The sequence below is a fragment of the Dermacentor variabilis genome, chromosome 2 (assembly GCF_050947875.1).
Source record: "Dermacentor variabilis isolate Ectoservices chromosome 2, ASM5094787v1, whole genome shotgun sequence".
NCBI lineage: Eukaryota > Metazoa > Arthropoda > Arachnida > Ixodida > Ixodidae > Dermacentor > Dermacentor variabilis.
The window spans coordinates 14,205,360-14,219,420 of record NC_134569.1 but is presented as its reverse complement, the minus strand read 5'-3'; the positions used below and the strand labels follow the sequence as shown (position 1 = coordinate 14,219,420).

The 14,061-nt window shown below is 47.1% G+C and overlaps 1 protein-coding gene across 11 annotated transcripts in view; it reads left to right on the top strand.

Annotated features, from left to right (window-relative positions):
* LOC142571381 (uncharacterized) overlaps nucleotides 1–14,061 on the top strand; it is a 98,194-nt gene that overhangs the window by 66,272 nt on the left and 17,861 nt on the right. For all 11 annotated transcript variants that reach the window (XM_075679685.1, XM_075679683.1, XM_075679681.1 and 8 more), the window contains 4 exons: nucleotides 205–334; nucleotides 3,100–3,239; nucleotides 7,552–7,705; nucleotides 11,497–11,705. In XM_075679685.1, the coding sequence (XP_075535800.1) occupies nucleotides 205–334; nucleotides 3,100–3,239; nucleotides 7,552–7,705; nucleotides 11,497–11,705 (633 nt within the window). The remainder of the gene's footprint in view (nucleotides 1–204; nucleotides 335–3,099; nucleotides 3,240–7,551; nucleotides 7,706–11,496; nucleotides 11,706–14,061) is intronic.

Sequence of the window (14,061 nt, the reverse complement as noted above, 5' to 3'; positions counted from 1 at the left end):
ATTATTTGTGATCCATAATGAAATAAAGGGTACCCCTCTCCACTACAGTCACAGCCTATGTGTTGTTTTGGAATGTTATACGTGAGTCAGTCAAACGATTGGCCTATAAAAAAAAAGGGGGGGGGGAAGCTTTGGTTGATTGGGTATGTGGGGAGACCCACTGCTGCTGCATGCATGCTGAAGAGGGGCTCCTGGTGTGTGCAGCTACGAGGAGAGGGGTGACTTGGAAGGTGCAGTCAAGACATACAAGAAGGCAGTGAAAGTGAACCTGAGCAACACGGATGCTCGAGAAGCCCTCATTGCCATGGAAGTCAAGGAACGCAAGAAGGAGGCTGTACGTATTACACATCCTCTCTAGGTCAGCTACAATGTCTGTAGCATTAGACTGCTGATTATTAAGAAGATTTAGCAAGATACTAAAGAGAACTGGTAAAGCAGTGTAGACTACAGTCAATCCTGGATATATAGAACTAGGAGAATCAAATTGTCTGTACTGAACAGTGGTGGTCCAGTACTACGTGTACATTATCATCATCATCCACAACAACAACAACCTATTTCAAAGGGGCCCTGAACCACTTTCTATCAATGTGGAGAAAGACACTTGAAGTGAAGATAGACTATTTCAGAACCACTTTGCCGCAAAAAGTACTTCAATGTGTTCAGCAGAAGTGGAGTTATCGGCAATCAAATACGGCCTCAGCTATGCTCCCCTTCCTCCTCCAATGCCTTGCACTGTGAAGGCTACGGTGGAGACGTCACTGTGGCGCGCAGTTCAAATTTCCGATTTGGTGCCTACGTTGTGCTAAACGTAGGCTAAACGCGGCTGTCCTCGGAGAGCCGCAGTGCGCTTAGCCACCGGACTCGCGGCGGCCGCGGTGTAGCTGAGCGCAGCATCCAATAGCAGCCGCGCATTGGAGTGTGCTTTATGACGAAATAGAGCACACAAAAAGCGAGGAGCATGGGGTTTTTGAAAGGAGAGCGTTGGAGAAAAAGATGGCTTCGCGCTCCGCTTGCGAGCTTCACAGACCGCGTACAACAGCAGAACTTGGCTGAGATGTTCACAACAGCGCATGCTACCCGCAGACTACATTATTTCACCAAGCCCGAGGGGTGGTTCAGGGCCCCTTTAGGTCCACTGCAGGATGAAGGCCTCTCCCTCTGATCTCCATTTACCCCTGTGCTGTGCCAACCGATTCCAACTTGTGCCTGCAGATTTCCTAATTTCATCACTCCACCTAGTCTTTTGCCATCCCCGACTGCGTTTCCCTTCTCTCTGCACCCAATCTGTAACCCTAATGGTCCTCCTGTTATCTAACCTATGCGTTGCATACCTGCCCAGCTCTATATCGAACTCCTATTCACTACCACATCCGATATATTGTACGCTGTGCCACGTGGCGCCCCTTGCAAGTGCATTTCCCCTAACGGAGATCTGATCACTTTCGTCGCTGGAAACGTTTAATGCCAACAAAATTGAAATGGCACATTTTTGGCAGATTCTGCCGAACAAGAGATTGAAACCGATCAGAGATGGAAAAAAAAATGAGCAAGGTGCTTTCAGTTTTTCTCGCATATAAATGACTCGTGTAAACTGCGGCTGTTGGTTATCGGCAAGAGCAGATCGCCACTCTGCATCAAGAACGCAAAATGCTTCCTGGCTTGGTACACATTCCACAAAATAACATCGGTTGTTTAATCTCAATAACCCGCCGTAGTTGCTCCGTGGCTATGGTGTTGGGCTGCTGAGCACAAGGTCACGGGATCAAATTCCTGCTACGGCGGCCGCACTTCGATGAAGGCGAAATGCAAAAACACCTGTGTACTTAGATTTAGGTGCACGTTAAAAAGAACCCCAGGTGGTCGAAATTTCTGGAGTCCTCCACTACAGCGTGCCTCATAATCAGAAAGTGGTTTTGGCACGTAAAACCCCATAATTTAATCTCAATGATTCCAGGCATGGGATGCCGAACTGAGGTGCTGCGCCGTTGGGTTTGTCTTGTATACAAAGGCTTTCTGCAAATGGCATTTCAGGATTCCGCGAGCTGCCAAAACGAATCCAACCCTAACGTCCACTTGGACAGGTCTTTATATTGCAGTTTCAATATAACAAAACCACTGCACACTACATCTGCAATTTGTAGAAGCACCACCCCCTGCCAATGCAGCAGCGGCATGCAACACTTGTCGCTGTGCGATTCACGGGTCCGCGCTGCACGCATTTCATTCGTGCTCGTACAGTTACATGTGAGTGGGAATGGACTGAGATGTTCTGCAAGCTGACAGCCGTACATTAAAAACTAACATCATGTATGTGGTGTTGACAGTCACCGACATAAGGGCTGAAAGGGAAGGGCTGCCGACGAAGGGACGTATTGGCCGCGAGGTGTTAGAACGCTTAGTACCACGTAAGAAGATGCACTGACTTTTTTTAGGGCAGCCGAGAAGTGAGGACGACTGGTTTGAACAGGAACACGATTGTAGAACCTGACACCACAGTCCGCCTGACTTGTTATCCACGTATGACAATTGACCGTTCAAGGTGTGTTGTAATGACCATGCTGCCAGGCACATCATGCGGTATTCACAGTACAAGTGTGCTGATGGCGACACAGCGCGTATCCATAGAGGCTAGTTTGCTTCCACAATGTCCATTTCTACCTTATCTTGAATAAAAACGGCCAACAGGCACTTCGACAAGTGCACAGCACACCGTGGTCTTGCGTCTGGGCGACGCAGCCTTAAGGCTTAGCGTTGTGAAGCGCGAGCGATTTGCAATGTTCATAAGAAAAAAAATCAACTTTTGTGTGTGCAAAGCAACCTTGTAAAAGCAAATCGGTTAAGTTCCCGCTTTTTGCAGTCTCTGAAACTGCCTGAGATGTGCACAGATCTCGGATAACCGTAAGATGGGCATATTTTATATTTCGAATTATCGATATATCAAACTATTTAGCAGTCCCCTTCGAGGTCTATAGATCCGGGATCGACTGTATGTGCATTTAGTATGTGCACCTAACTGCAGGCAAGGCTGGAGTTGGTTGAGTAGTGCAGCCTCCACACTGCACTGTTTTAGAGACGGCATCGTCCTTGTCTACACAGGAGCCTTTGGTGCCCCAAGACACCCGGTCACTTTCAAGCCAGGCATCGCTGCTTGCCGAACTTCAAGGGGAGATGAGTAAGCCCACAAAGGACACCCGGGAGAAGCTGCGTCTTCTGCTTAAGGATGAAGTGGAAAAAAAGTAGGTGCTCTTACAAACCCTATGCTATGCGGCAGAACTGCATAGCAATAATACTTTCTTATCGACTAGTTGGTTCATACTTGAATTATCGATGTGCTGTGCAAAATGCACAAGGACAGAAGAGGACAGGACGCTGTGCTCTTTTTCCTCTTTTTCCAGTGCATCTTTCGCAGCACAATAATTCATGTGGAGCAAGTGTTGCCCAAACTGCATCAAATGGTAAAAAAAGAGAGAAACAGACAACTTACAAAAGGACACTTTCTTTTTTCCTCATGTGCAAATGATCCTGTTCATCACATAACCGAGTGAAAAATTTTGTAAAAGGGATAATTTATTAGAAAAACATTTACAGCTGTCAGATCAGCTTTCTTTATTAACCACATTTCAGCTCAACACACTGTATTTCAAAGTAATTCTCACTCGAACGGAGCTCTCCAATTTGCCATGCTTTCCGTTCTGTTGAACATGACTTTAAGCCTTCACTCGTCCCACAGTTGAAATAGATGGCTGACCACGCAACAGAACAAAAATATTTTTGCAACTTTACTTTTCAGCAGTCTTCTTGCGCCAACTCGTATGGTTGGCGCAACATAGCCGACGAAGAGCTCAAATTGTTCTGAGGGCTGCAGGAAAAATACAACTGCACTGGACGAGGTTTGCTGATACCAAATTTACTCGGTTCTAATGTGCCCTCGATTTTAACACGCACCCTTTTCTGTGACGAAAAAAAGAAGACGCTGCCCTCAACTGCAACCCGCACCCATTTGCCGTGACCTAAAGAAAGAAAAAACCTTTGTAGTGCTGCACACGTCATGCTTTCATACAGAAGTACAACTTTCTCTCATTTGGAAAGACAATGATTTACTCCCAATAAATTAAGGTTGCGATAAATTAAAAAAAGCCACAGTTTCGCCTGAAACGCGAAGAAGCATCAATTACGGTAGATCCGATGGGCTGCCCATGTAGTAGGGGGTGCTGTGGAAACGCCGGTCAACAGAGCCCTCTATGCCGCGCATTTAGGGTTAGGTCATATAAAATGTGATGCCCTGCTGGTGACTGCATGGCTCCGCGGTATACCTGGTCGTCTCAGCTGTGCTGCGGGGGAAATTTTTGAGAATTTCGTGCATGGGAAGCTTTGTAGCATGCCTTCCGTCGCCAGGGAAGCAAAAGCGCTGTGCCAAATATATGCATTGTGCACGAGAAGGCAGACGCCGGTTCAATGCGCTGCTCAAGTTGCGCTATGCCAAGCTGCAACGGCAGACTGCTGCAATATGTGTGTATTCGCTTAAGGGGGGACGCGGGTTTTACATCGCGAAAAATGGCCAAAAAATCGATTTTTTGAAAATCACATTTTCAGTTTCTCTAACCCTTTTTCTATCTGATAACCAAATATCATCCCTGTAAACCACCAAGAAGTGCTCAAAAAAATTCGTTTTATTAGCCAAGGTGGCGAAAAATCTTGCGGAAATCAAGAAAGAACAGCGTTTTTCATGCCACAATATCTCCGGAACGGCGCGACCGAGCGCCGCCATCTTGGTCTCGTTGGAAAGCGCATTTCTCCGTCTTCGAATTTGCCGCTTCAGTGATCTCTTCCATACAGAAACAAGCACACAAAAAGCAAATGATTGAAGGTCGTGCCGGAGTCTGCGATTGGCCGCGCCCGCCACGTGACTCCAGCCCGGTTCGCCATTGGTCCGGCGCTCGCGTCGTCTGCTCGGCTCTTTTCACCTTGCGAGTTTGATGTCTCCACTCTCGGTAATCTCGACGTGTCAAAACGGGCGCTACGCGGACGTCGCAGTAGCGTGGCCGATCCCTATGCTTGTGGGCGTTTCAGACTCGCGGCTAAGCATTCCGAGCATCGGCGACGCGGACTTCGCGACCAAGATTCACGCGCGGAATCCTTGGACATGCGGCTAAGCCTTTCAGCACTCGGTGTTTCGAATTCGTGACAAATTCGTATCGCGCACGCAATCCTCGGAAATGCGGCTAAACATTTCGCGCATAGGGAGTCTCCGACTCGGCGATCATGCACATCTCGCGCGGACTTCTCGGACCGTCACCTAATGATGTTGTGCATCGGCGCCTCCGACTGCGCGAACAAGCGCATCGAGGGTCGACTCCTCGAGCCCGCGGCTAGGAATTTCTCGCGTCGGTACGTAGGACTGCGGGAATGAGCGTGTCGAGTGTCGACTCCCCGAGCCCGCGGCTAGGCATTTCACGCGTCGGCACCTCGGACTGCGCGAATAAGCGCATCGAGGGTCCGCTCCTTGTATCTGCAGCTATGCATTTCGCACATCGGCACTTCGGACTCGCAACCAAGCACATTGCGCGTTCACTCTATTATCATAATGTCACGATAGCTCGTAACAATATCTATCATACCACCCCTTCATAAAGAGAACCTCATCATGAGCTCTGTGCACTAGGCCCCTTGGGCTGGCACACACCTGGCTGCAGAAGTGATCGAGGCATCATACAAAAGTAAAATTCTGGAAAGCACCTAGCAGCTGCATATCTATCACTGGCTCTCTGATCCTAAGCTCCACAGCCACTGTCAGGTGAAGATGACTTGGAAGGCTACTTACACTCAGAGCCTTCATTCAGTAACATGGTCAATTCTACCAAATGAAAAAAAAAAAAAAAAAAAAAGCCTCACTGATTATAATGGAGACTGCTATCAATCAGGCAGCCTGCATGTACAACACTGGAACTATATTCATGCCCACACAGAGTTCTACACTTCGGTTTGAAACCCAGGCACCATGCTCTTTGTAGACATGGTGCCTAATAAAGTTTCTTGGGCTAGTTCAGTGGCCAGTGTGCCATTATTTTGAGAGTGTGCAGTCGAACATTTATTATGGCCATTCTTACAAAACATAGAGCTTCAAAATGGTGCCATTTGTATTGCTGTAGATTCACTTCAGCAAAAGCTGCATTTGTTTGAAACTTTAAATGCGTTTATTTCAGTTCGATGTTTTTGCACACTGTACTCTGCCTTACGGGTGTTTTTTCTGGGTTGTTCTTGGCCAAAAATGACAAGGGTGGTATCATCTTATTCGTATTGAAATGATCTGGGGGGTGATGCTATTTTTATTACTCTTGCACAGTCATGAAAATTACATTCAGGTATAGTAATCGCTGCTAATTAGAAAAAAATGTTTATAATAAATGCAAGATTATTTTCTTGTCCGCAAAATGCTTCCAAATGAATAAAAATAGCATCACCCCCTACAGTAGGTCTTTAGCAATGGTGTCATGCATTTAGTTTTTGGTTTAGCAAGACGAATCATCAAAAAAATTTTTAGGACCCACTTCCTTAAGGACACTTGTCTTGAGGCTAAAAAATCGCGAAATAAATCGATTTTTTGAAAATAACATTTTCAATACCTACAGCTACTGTTCCTTTAACTCACCAAGTTTCAAATCTCACGGAGGAGTATTTTGCCTGCAATATCAATTCATGGCATGACTGAGGTGGATTCCACGCTCACGATCGCAGCCATCTTGGTCTTTTGGAAAGAGGAGTCTTCCTTCAATTTCCCACCAAAAGTGACTCCGCCGGCTCGCCAGTGACGTTCAAATCCGGGAAGAAAAAAGTCCAAATGCGCAATCCCATTTGTTGACTAGGGTGCGTGACCTCGTAGGTTTGTGACATGTGTGCAGTGATGTCCGATCCACCGAGGAAGTTCGCCACGAGGCACAACTTCGGCGAAAAAGAAAGAAGTGATCAGCTTATAACTTTCAAAAGCATTCCATTCCTTTGGAGAGCATTGAGAATAGTCCACCACGAACCACAAGTGCTGCTGAAGCCACAGACGATGCCGAAGCAGGCTTAGCCAGCTCACCAACAAGTGAAAGTGTTCCCGACAGCGGCCGCGTTCGGCGTGGCACTGCAATGTTGCAGCGTGCGAATTTGCTGCAGAGGGAGATTAATGCTAAAAAAAACTTCGAGTTCTTGCTTCAACGCCAGCAACACAGCAGAAGTTGGATTTCCTCACTCACGCCGACGGCGTTGCGGCTGCACCCATTGCAATGTGGTAACGCAGATTTATGGTTGTACTCAATTCTAATGCGCACACAATTTTCGGGCCCGTTTTATTGGGAAAAAAGTATGCGTTAGATTCAAGTAAATACAGTAATTCGTGTTTGCTTGATGCGCTCAGCTTGCATTCCGTATGCAAGGCAAGCTCTGCATGTCTTGAAAGTACAATGCTGGTGCACCTCCTTTTTGCCTGGCTGCTTCTGTGTTTAAAAAAGTGTTAGTTTAATGGAAATGCTTCCGTTATAGGCATAAATCTATTTTCTCACGCAGGCACAAGAAACGGCGGCGCCATCGTAGTTCCTCTTCGTCGTCCTGGTCATCATCTTCCTCATCAGGAGCATCATCACGTTCCTCATCATCCAGCGGTTACAAGCGCCACAGTCGCAGGCACCACCGCTCGAGAAGATCTCGCAAGGACCGCAAGGTTTGTATTGAAGCTCTTCTTGTGTCAAACTTGTGTACTGGTCTTGCTTGAGATCATCTTGTAACACTGTGTTGAGATCCTGTTGTATCCCATTTCCAGGCTCTGGTCTCATTGTTTGATTTTTTTTACTTAGCTTTGCCCTGTTATTTACCTTTACCCTTAGGTTGACCTTGTCCCATTTGCTTCAAGCCTGAATACTTTTTGCGTTCATGCCAGTGCAGTTCTTATTGTGGCCGTACCACCTGCCTTTGTTTGTTACTTTGATTTGAGAAGCATCTTTTCTTTGTTTTGTTTTTTTTCCAAATAATATTGCATTGAATGTATGTGCATTGGTTGAAATGATTTTACTGTATTTACTCGCGTAATGAGTGCACCCCCAACTTTGCTACTGTGCAGTCCCACAATTAAACGGCCATGCTGTAGTTTTTCGGAGAGACTATAATCTTTTAACTCTCGCGCATGTGTCTAAAGCAAGTGCACTTAATTCTTAACGCATCCTTTCCGCCATTGTCGGCGCAAAGGCATCTCGGAGATTCGAGAAAGAAAAAAACGCAACTGGCTCTCTGCAACATACGCAGCTTACGTACTTTACGCTGACTTAACAGAGCGCGCGGCTGGGCGCGGCGCACAGGAGAGGGCAGCTGGCATTTGATTGGCATAGAGGTCATAGATGGGAGTAGTGTCGAACTCGTGTGGCTGTGGCTTGCTTTGGGTGTCTATGCAGCCTTGGATTTCAGTGTGTGTGATGGGCCTTAAGTCAAGTTATGCACCTGCTGCAGGACATAGTTTATCTGCTCACAAAATGGAAATGCTGAGCAGACACCAATAAACTTTGACATGCCGAGGAGCAGGACAGTCAAAGAAAGAGAGACACACAGCGTGCTTGTCAAATCAGCTGTGCGCTTCAGTGTGGTGCTTGCGCTAATGGCATACGGCCGGAAGCAGCTGGGGTGCGATTTGAGATAGCTGTTTAGACCGCACATTCAGTTTCACCACACGCAATTAGCCTAGGCCGTACCGACTATGCGCGGCTGACATGTTGGTTCTTCATTCTATGGTAGATGTACGATGCGGATGAAGCGGCCAGCGACCTGAACGGCAGGTCTGGTGGTTCCGATGCGGAGTGAAGTTGTGGTTTGCAAATGGTATACAGTGAAACCTCGTTAAACCGTAGTTGGCCGGAGCTTGGGAAAGGTACGTACTAAACGGTAGTACTGTTTAACCGAATAGCATGAGATCGCCCACTTACCTGTCGAAAACGGAACTCAGAGAGAGTGCAATGAAAGGGGAAAAAACATGCAGTATTTATTCACTCCGCACGACAAAAGCGTTATTTTCGTTTGATGCCGCGGCGGCCTAGCACGCCGACGACAGCGGCCTCAAACTTACTGAAGCTGCGTGCCAGCTTTTCAGCCAGCCCCCTCTTCTCGGCAAACACTCGCATGGCAGATTCCTCGTTGGCGTTACGTATTCACCGTGCACGTGCGCAATAGTGCTGCAGAAGTCCCGGGGGCGCCTTTTTCATTACGGGTGCCGGAGTTTGGAATAATTTTCATTTGGAATAGAGTTACGTTATCGCGACCCTATTGTCGTCGCGACGATTGCATTCATGAGGCTGACGCAACGCGCAGCTTATGCCACTGTCGGGCCTGAATCGCCCGTGCTATCGCTTTCCGTGTCGTCCTCGTCACTGTCGCTAGTCGACACTTTGGCAACAACAGAGGCAACGATGGCGAAAAGTCGAACCTCGTAGCCGACATATCTTCGCGGTCGCAGCAGCGCTGCCGAGCAACTTCTTCGCATTCCAAATGCCACACACTGTAGTCAAGAGCAGATCCCTGCTGCGTGTCAGCGCCGACTTCTTCGTGTCACATTCGATAGCACGGACGATGTCTAATTTTTCTTCTATGCTGAGCACCCGGCGTCTTTTTTATCCAAGCTTCGGAACGACGCGAGTCCTCGCTTGCACGACGCCATAACGCTCTCTGGCACCGCGTCGAAATGATGTTGATGTGGCTTCACGCGCAAACGCACAGGGCGCTTGGAGGCCGTTCCGATCTCTGAGGCGTGTTGTTCTACCGGGCCGCCCGATGGAGACGGCGCAGCGCCGTGTTTGCGTGACGAAAAGTTCAAACGCTACGTTTTAACCGATGCGTACGCAGTAAGCTGGTACGGTTTATGCGGATACGAAACACATTATGTTCAATGGCCGCTGAGCCGGGGATTTGACTTTACTACTTTTAAAACGAAACTACTGTTTAAGCGGGTACGGTTTAACGAGGTTTTACTGTACATGTATTTTTACTGCAAAGATAAGTTATCTTATGCATGTTCCACATCATTACCGTCTTGATTTTCAGTTTTTGCTGTTTCGAAATTGTCCTTAAAATTTACCCCGCACAATGAACGCACCCCCAACTTTGCTTTGGTATATTGGGGAAAAAAAGGGCATGCACTATGTGGCTATATACGCTATATACAGTAATACAGTCGAATCCGGCTATATCGAACTCACAAAAGAAGACTCCTATCAGTTCAATATAGAGCATAATTCTATATAAGCCTGCGAAATAATTGGATTTCATAAAAGCACATACCATTTATATAATCACTTTATTGATGGAACTAGCTTAGTTTTGCACGAAATAGTCGTGTATTTTCTTCTGCTTGGGCAATTTCACTGCCTGTGACGTGCGCACTTTTTCACATTGTCTATGGAGTTGGAGCAGCTGAGGCAACAACTTCCTGCATTCGTGCAGAAGTATCCGACTAGTGCGAGCACACCAATCACTTCGGAGGATGTAGGCCAAGGACCGTCGTTGCTTTCCTCATTGTGCCCGCTTTCACTTGTGCTCGGTTCGATGTTGGCAACGTAGTCTTGTTTTCGGGCTCTCCCGTGGTCATGACACCATCATTAGCGCTCACAAACTCGTCCACCATTGATTCATCAACAGCTTCCGGAAATTCTGACAGCTTGCTCCAAACTTCGGCAACACCGACAATGGCTTTGTCGCATTCATCAGAATTTACAATCATCAACGAGCACGCGGAAGTCGGCATGGCTGAAGCTTTTTCGGATGAACCACTCGTACACGGCCGTGCGTACGCGTCAGGCGCCGCGGGCACCGGGTCTCGAGTTTGGCCGTTTTAGCCCTAATCTCCCCTTTATTCTTCAAGATCGTGCTGAGGGTGCTTCTCGGAATCTTGTACGCTGTGGGACCATCAAACTTCTCACCGCTTTCGACCCGATTTATGATTTCCAGCTTCACGACGAAAGGCCAATTGTGCCGCTTCATCACGGCAGCACTGCGGGTGAAGGCCCACAAGGCACACACACAATGAACCAGAAAAGCAGCGAGACAACTTGCACTTTCGCCATCTTGCACGACGAGGGCACAAGAGCCTCTGATTGGCTGTCTGAGCCTCTGATTGGCTGTCTGAGCAAGCGCTGCGGGCGGGCCAGGATAATTTTTTACAGGAGGGTGTCGACGGCTCATCTGAGCCAGCGTGGTCATGGTAGGGAGAACGGTTTACTGGAGCCGTGCCGCCGGATTTTCCCGCCACCGCGAGGGAAAGCCAACTTCCGGGGGCACTTCCCGCCACTTGACGTTCGATATATTGGGAGTCGCTGCTATTTTTGTTCGATGTAAGCGTAATTTTTGCAATATACACTTATTGTAACTATACCGTGTCCAGAAATTGTTCGATATAGTATCCAATAATTTGATATAAACGGGTTCGATATAGTCAGGTTCGACTGTACTTTGAATTTGGGTGCTGTACCATTGCAGGAAAGCAAAGCTGAGCGGCACCGTGGCTCCAAGAAAAAGCGCAAGTCACGCGATGGCCACCGTGCCAACACCAGCCCTCCTCCCGAAGAAGTTGCTCCAGCCGCCACTGGCAGCACTGCTCCTGGTGGCACAGCTTCAGAAAGCTACTGGAAGGACGAGCCTGCTGTGGTGCTTTCCTCGCCCCCTCCAGAGGTGACAAAGGCTGCCGCGTAAGTTCAACTGCACTCATTTTCACTCTTAACACTCTTAGCAACTTTTCTGCTCATTGTGAAAGCCTGCTTCTCATTTGAAAGGTGACCAATACATTTGTTGTTCGGCACTCACACAGACTAGATAGGTAGGACAGTCGAACCCGCTTATAACTATTCCAGATATAACGATCTATCTGTTATAACCGCCACATTTCAGTCCATTTATGATTTTCCAACCCTCCCCAATGGAAACTGTTTCCGGATATAATGAACATCTTCTAAATTGCCATACTGGTACAACAAACGCTTCGAACATGGTCGCAGTAGAAAGAAGGCACACACAAATTGCCGAAGCACGGACGCACAACCAAATTGGGTGCACGGCAGTGCACAGGAGTGTGCACGCTGCTCTAGTCCAGCAGCGATGATGATACTGCCTGCGAGATGAGCGAGCTACCGCCTCGCACCATTTCGGAAGCTGCAAAGAAGGCCATGTGTTTTCAAGGCATCGAGCGGGTGCCGCGACAGCATCACTCTCGTCTTTTGCACAATTCTTGGTGTGTCACTGTGTGCATTATGCCTGTCTCGACAATTTGGAATGACCATCCATCTTTCCACTATGGGAACAATGGCCGCTCAAGCGTTCCTCTCGATGTGGCCCAAGTCGGCGAGAATGATGCTGCCACGCAATGCTGCAAAGGATCGGCGGTTACTATGCCATTATCAGGAGATCACGGTTCGGTGGCACATCATTTATGCGTTGCTGATTGCTGATGAATGTTGGTGGTGACCTTCTACCTTTCGAACATCGCTTTCTTTTTTTTTTTTTTCCGCCCGAAGTGACATAGATAATGTAATTTTACGGCTCTTATGTGCCTGACACACAGTCATAATGCTGACATCCTTCACAGAATGGTAGCGTGCTGCAGTAATTTCCAAAGTTTACGTTTCCAACCAACTAGAATGCTTTGCTCTCATGTGCAGAATAGTCTAGTCCCACTGGTTGTGCAGAATAGTCTAGTCCCACTGGTAGTAAAATATATCACAAGCTCTCGAATAGAAACTGGTGGCTACGCTTGCAGTTTTGAAGTGACAAGTGATCGGAACCTGGCGCTGTTTTGAAAGAGCTACAGGAATGCCATATTTCATTCTATAAAGGGACACTAAAGGCGAATATCAAGTCAAGCTAAAGTGATAGATTAGTGCTCAAGAATCTCTAAGGCGTGAGTATTATCGCGAATAGAGCCTTAGTATTCAAGAAATTGAGGTAAATGCAGGCTTAGAGGCTGCTCCGGGACATTCAAGTACTGTATTTACACGATTGTAAGTCTACTTACTTTTTTAAATTTGAAAATCTGAAGTGGAGGGGGTCGACTTACAGCCAAAACTAAAACATGGCACCGCCAAAAAAGCGAGACCAGTGAGATATCGGGAGCTACAACGTAATTACAATTTTATGTTTTCTCTATGGCCCTACCTTTAGTTTTTGCTATCCCGCGTGTTTGTTTGCTTTTTGGAAGGGTTTTTCAACATTTTTTAGTTTTACAGCACGCACAACTCATGGGGGGTGTCGATAGTTGATGGAAGTGCTTCTTTTCCATTTGCGGCGGCACCCCCAGAATGGCGGCGCTTGCAGGGAGTATCGATAGTTCATGGAAGAGCAGACACCGTTCACGTGTTTCTCTTTCCCTGTAGCTCTTGGAATGCTCTTAGTTTTACGCGTTCGACTCGACTGCCGGCTACACGCTACTTCCATGCTTCCTCAGTCGTCATGTGTGCTCCAGGCCCACTAAACATTTGGTGTTCATTCACAGCAGCGTTCAAGAGGGCTGCCATCCTTTACTCCTAAGAAACAAATCACTGAGCAGCGGGCCACAAGTTCGATGTTTCTTAACGAGTGGTGCGAGAGTGGCAACTGCAGCGAAGCAAAATTTTCATCTGTGACAGCAAGCAAAGAATTTTTCATGGGTTGAAGTCGAGACGCTTTCTGGAGCTCTAAGCCAAGCTTGCGGCATACGTCGCTGAAATGCTTGATCAGTCCCTGCCAGTGAAGTGCGACATGGTCATGAAACAAGCCCGGATCTTCGCCAGTTAAGGGGGCACACCCCTCTTTGAAAAATTTTTTTTATTTGTGGATTGATTCCAATGAAACTTTCATGTTTCATTAAGTTTTATGCACTGATTCTAAATCTGCATTTATTTTTTCCATACAACAAACAGTTTTCAAAATATTTACAATATTATGTTTTTCATTTGGAGTTTGATAATTTCCCAAACAATTGATGCAGTGATAAAATTTAGCATACCAAATTAATGTTTAACATCTAAGGAATGTAGTAAAACAAAAATGAGTCTCCTAGGCCAATTAGGTCTA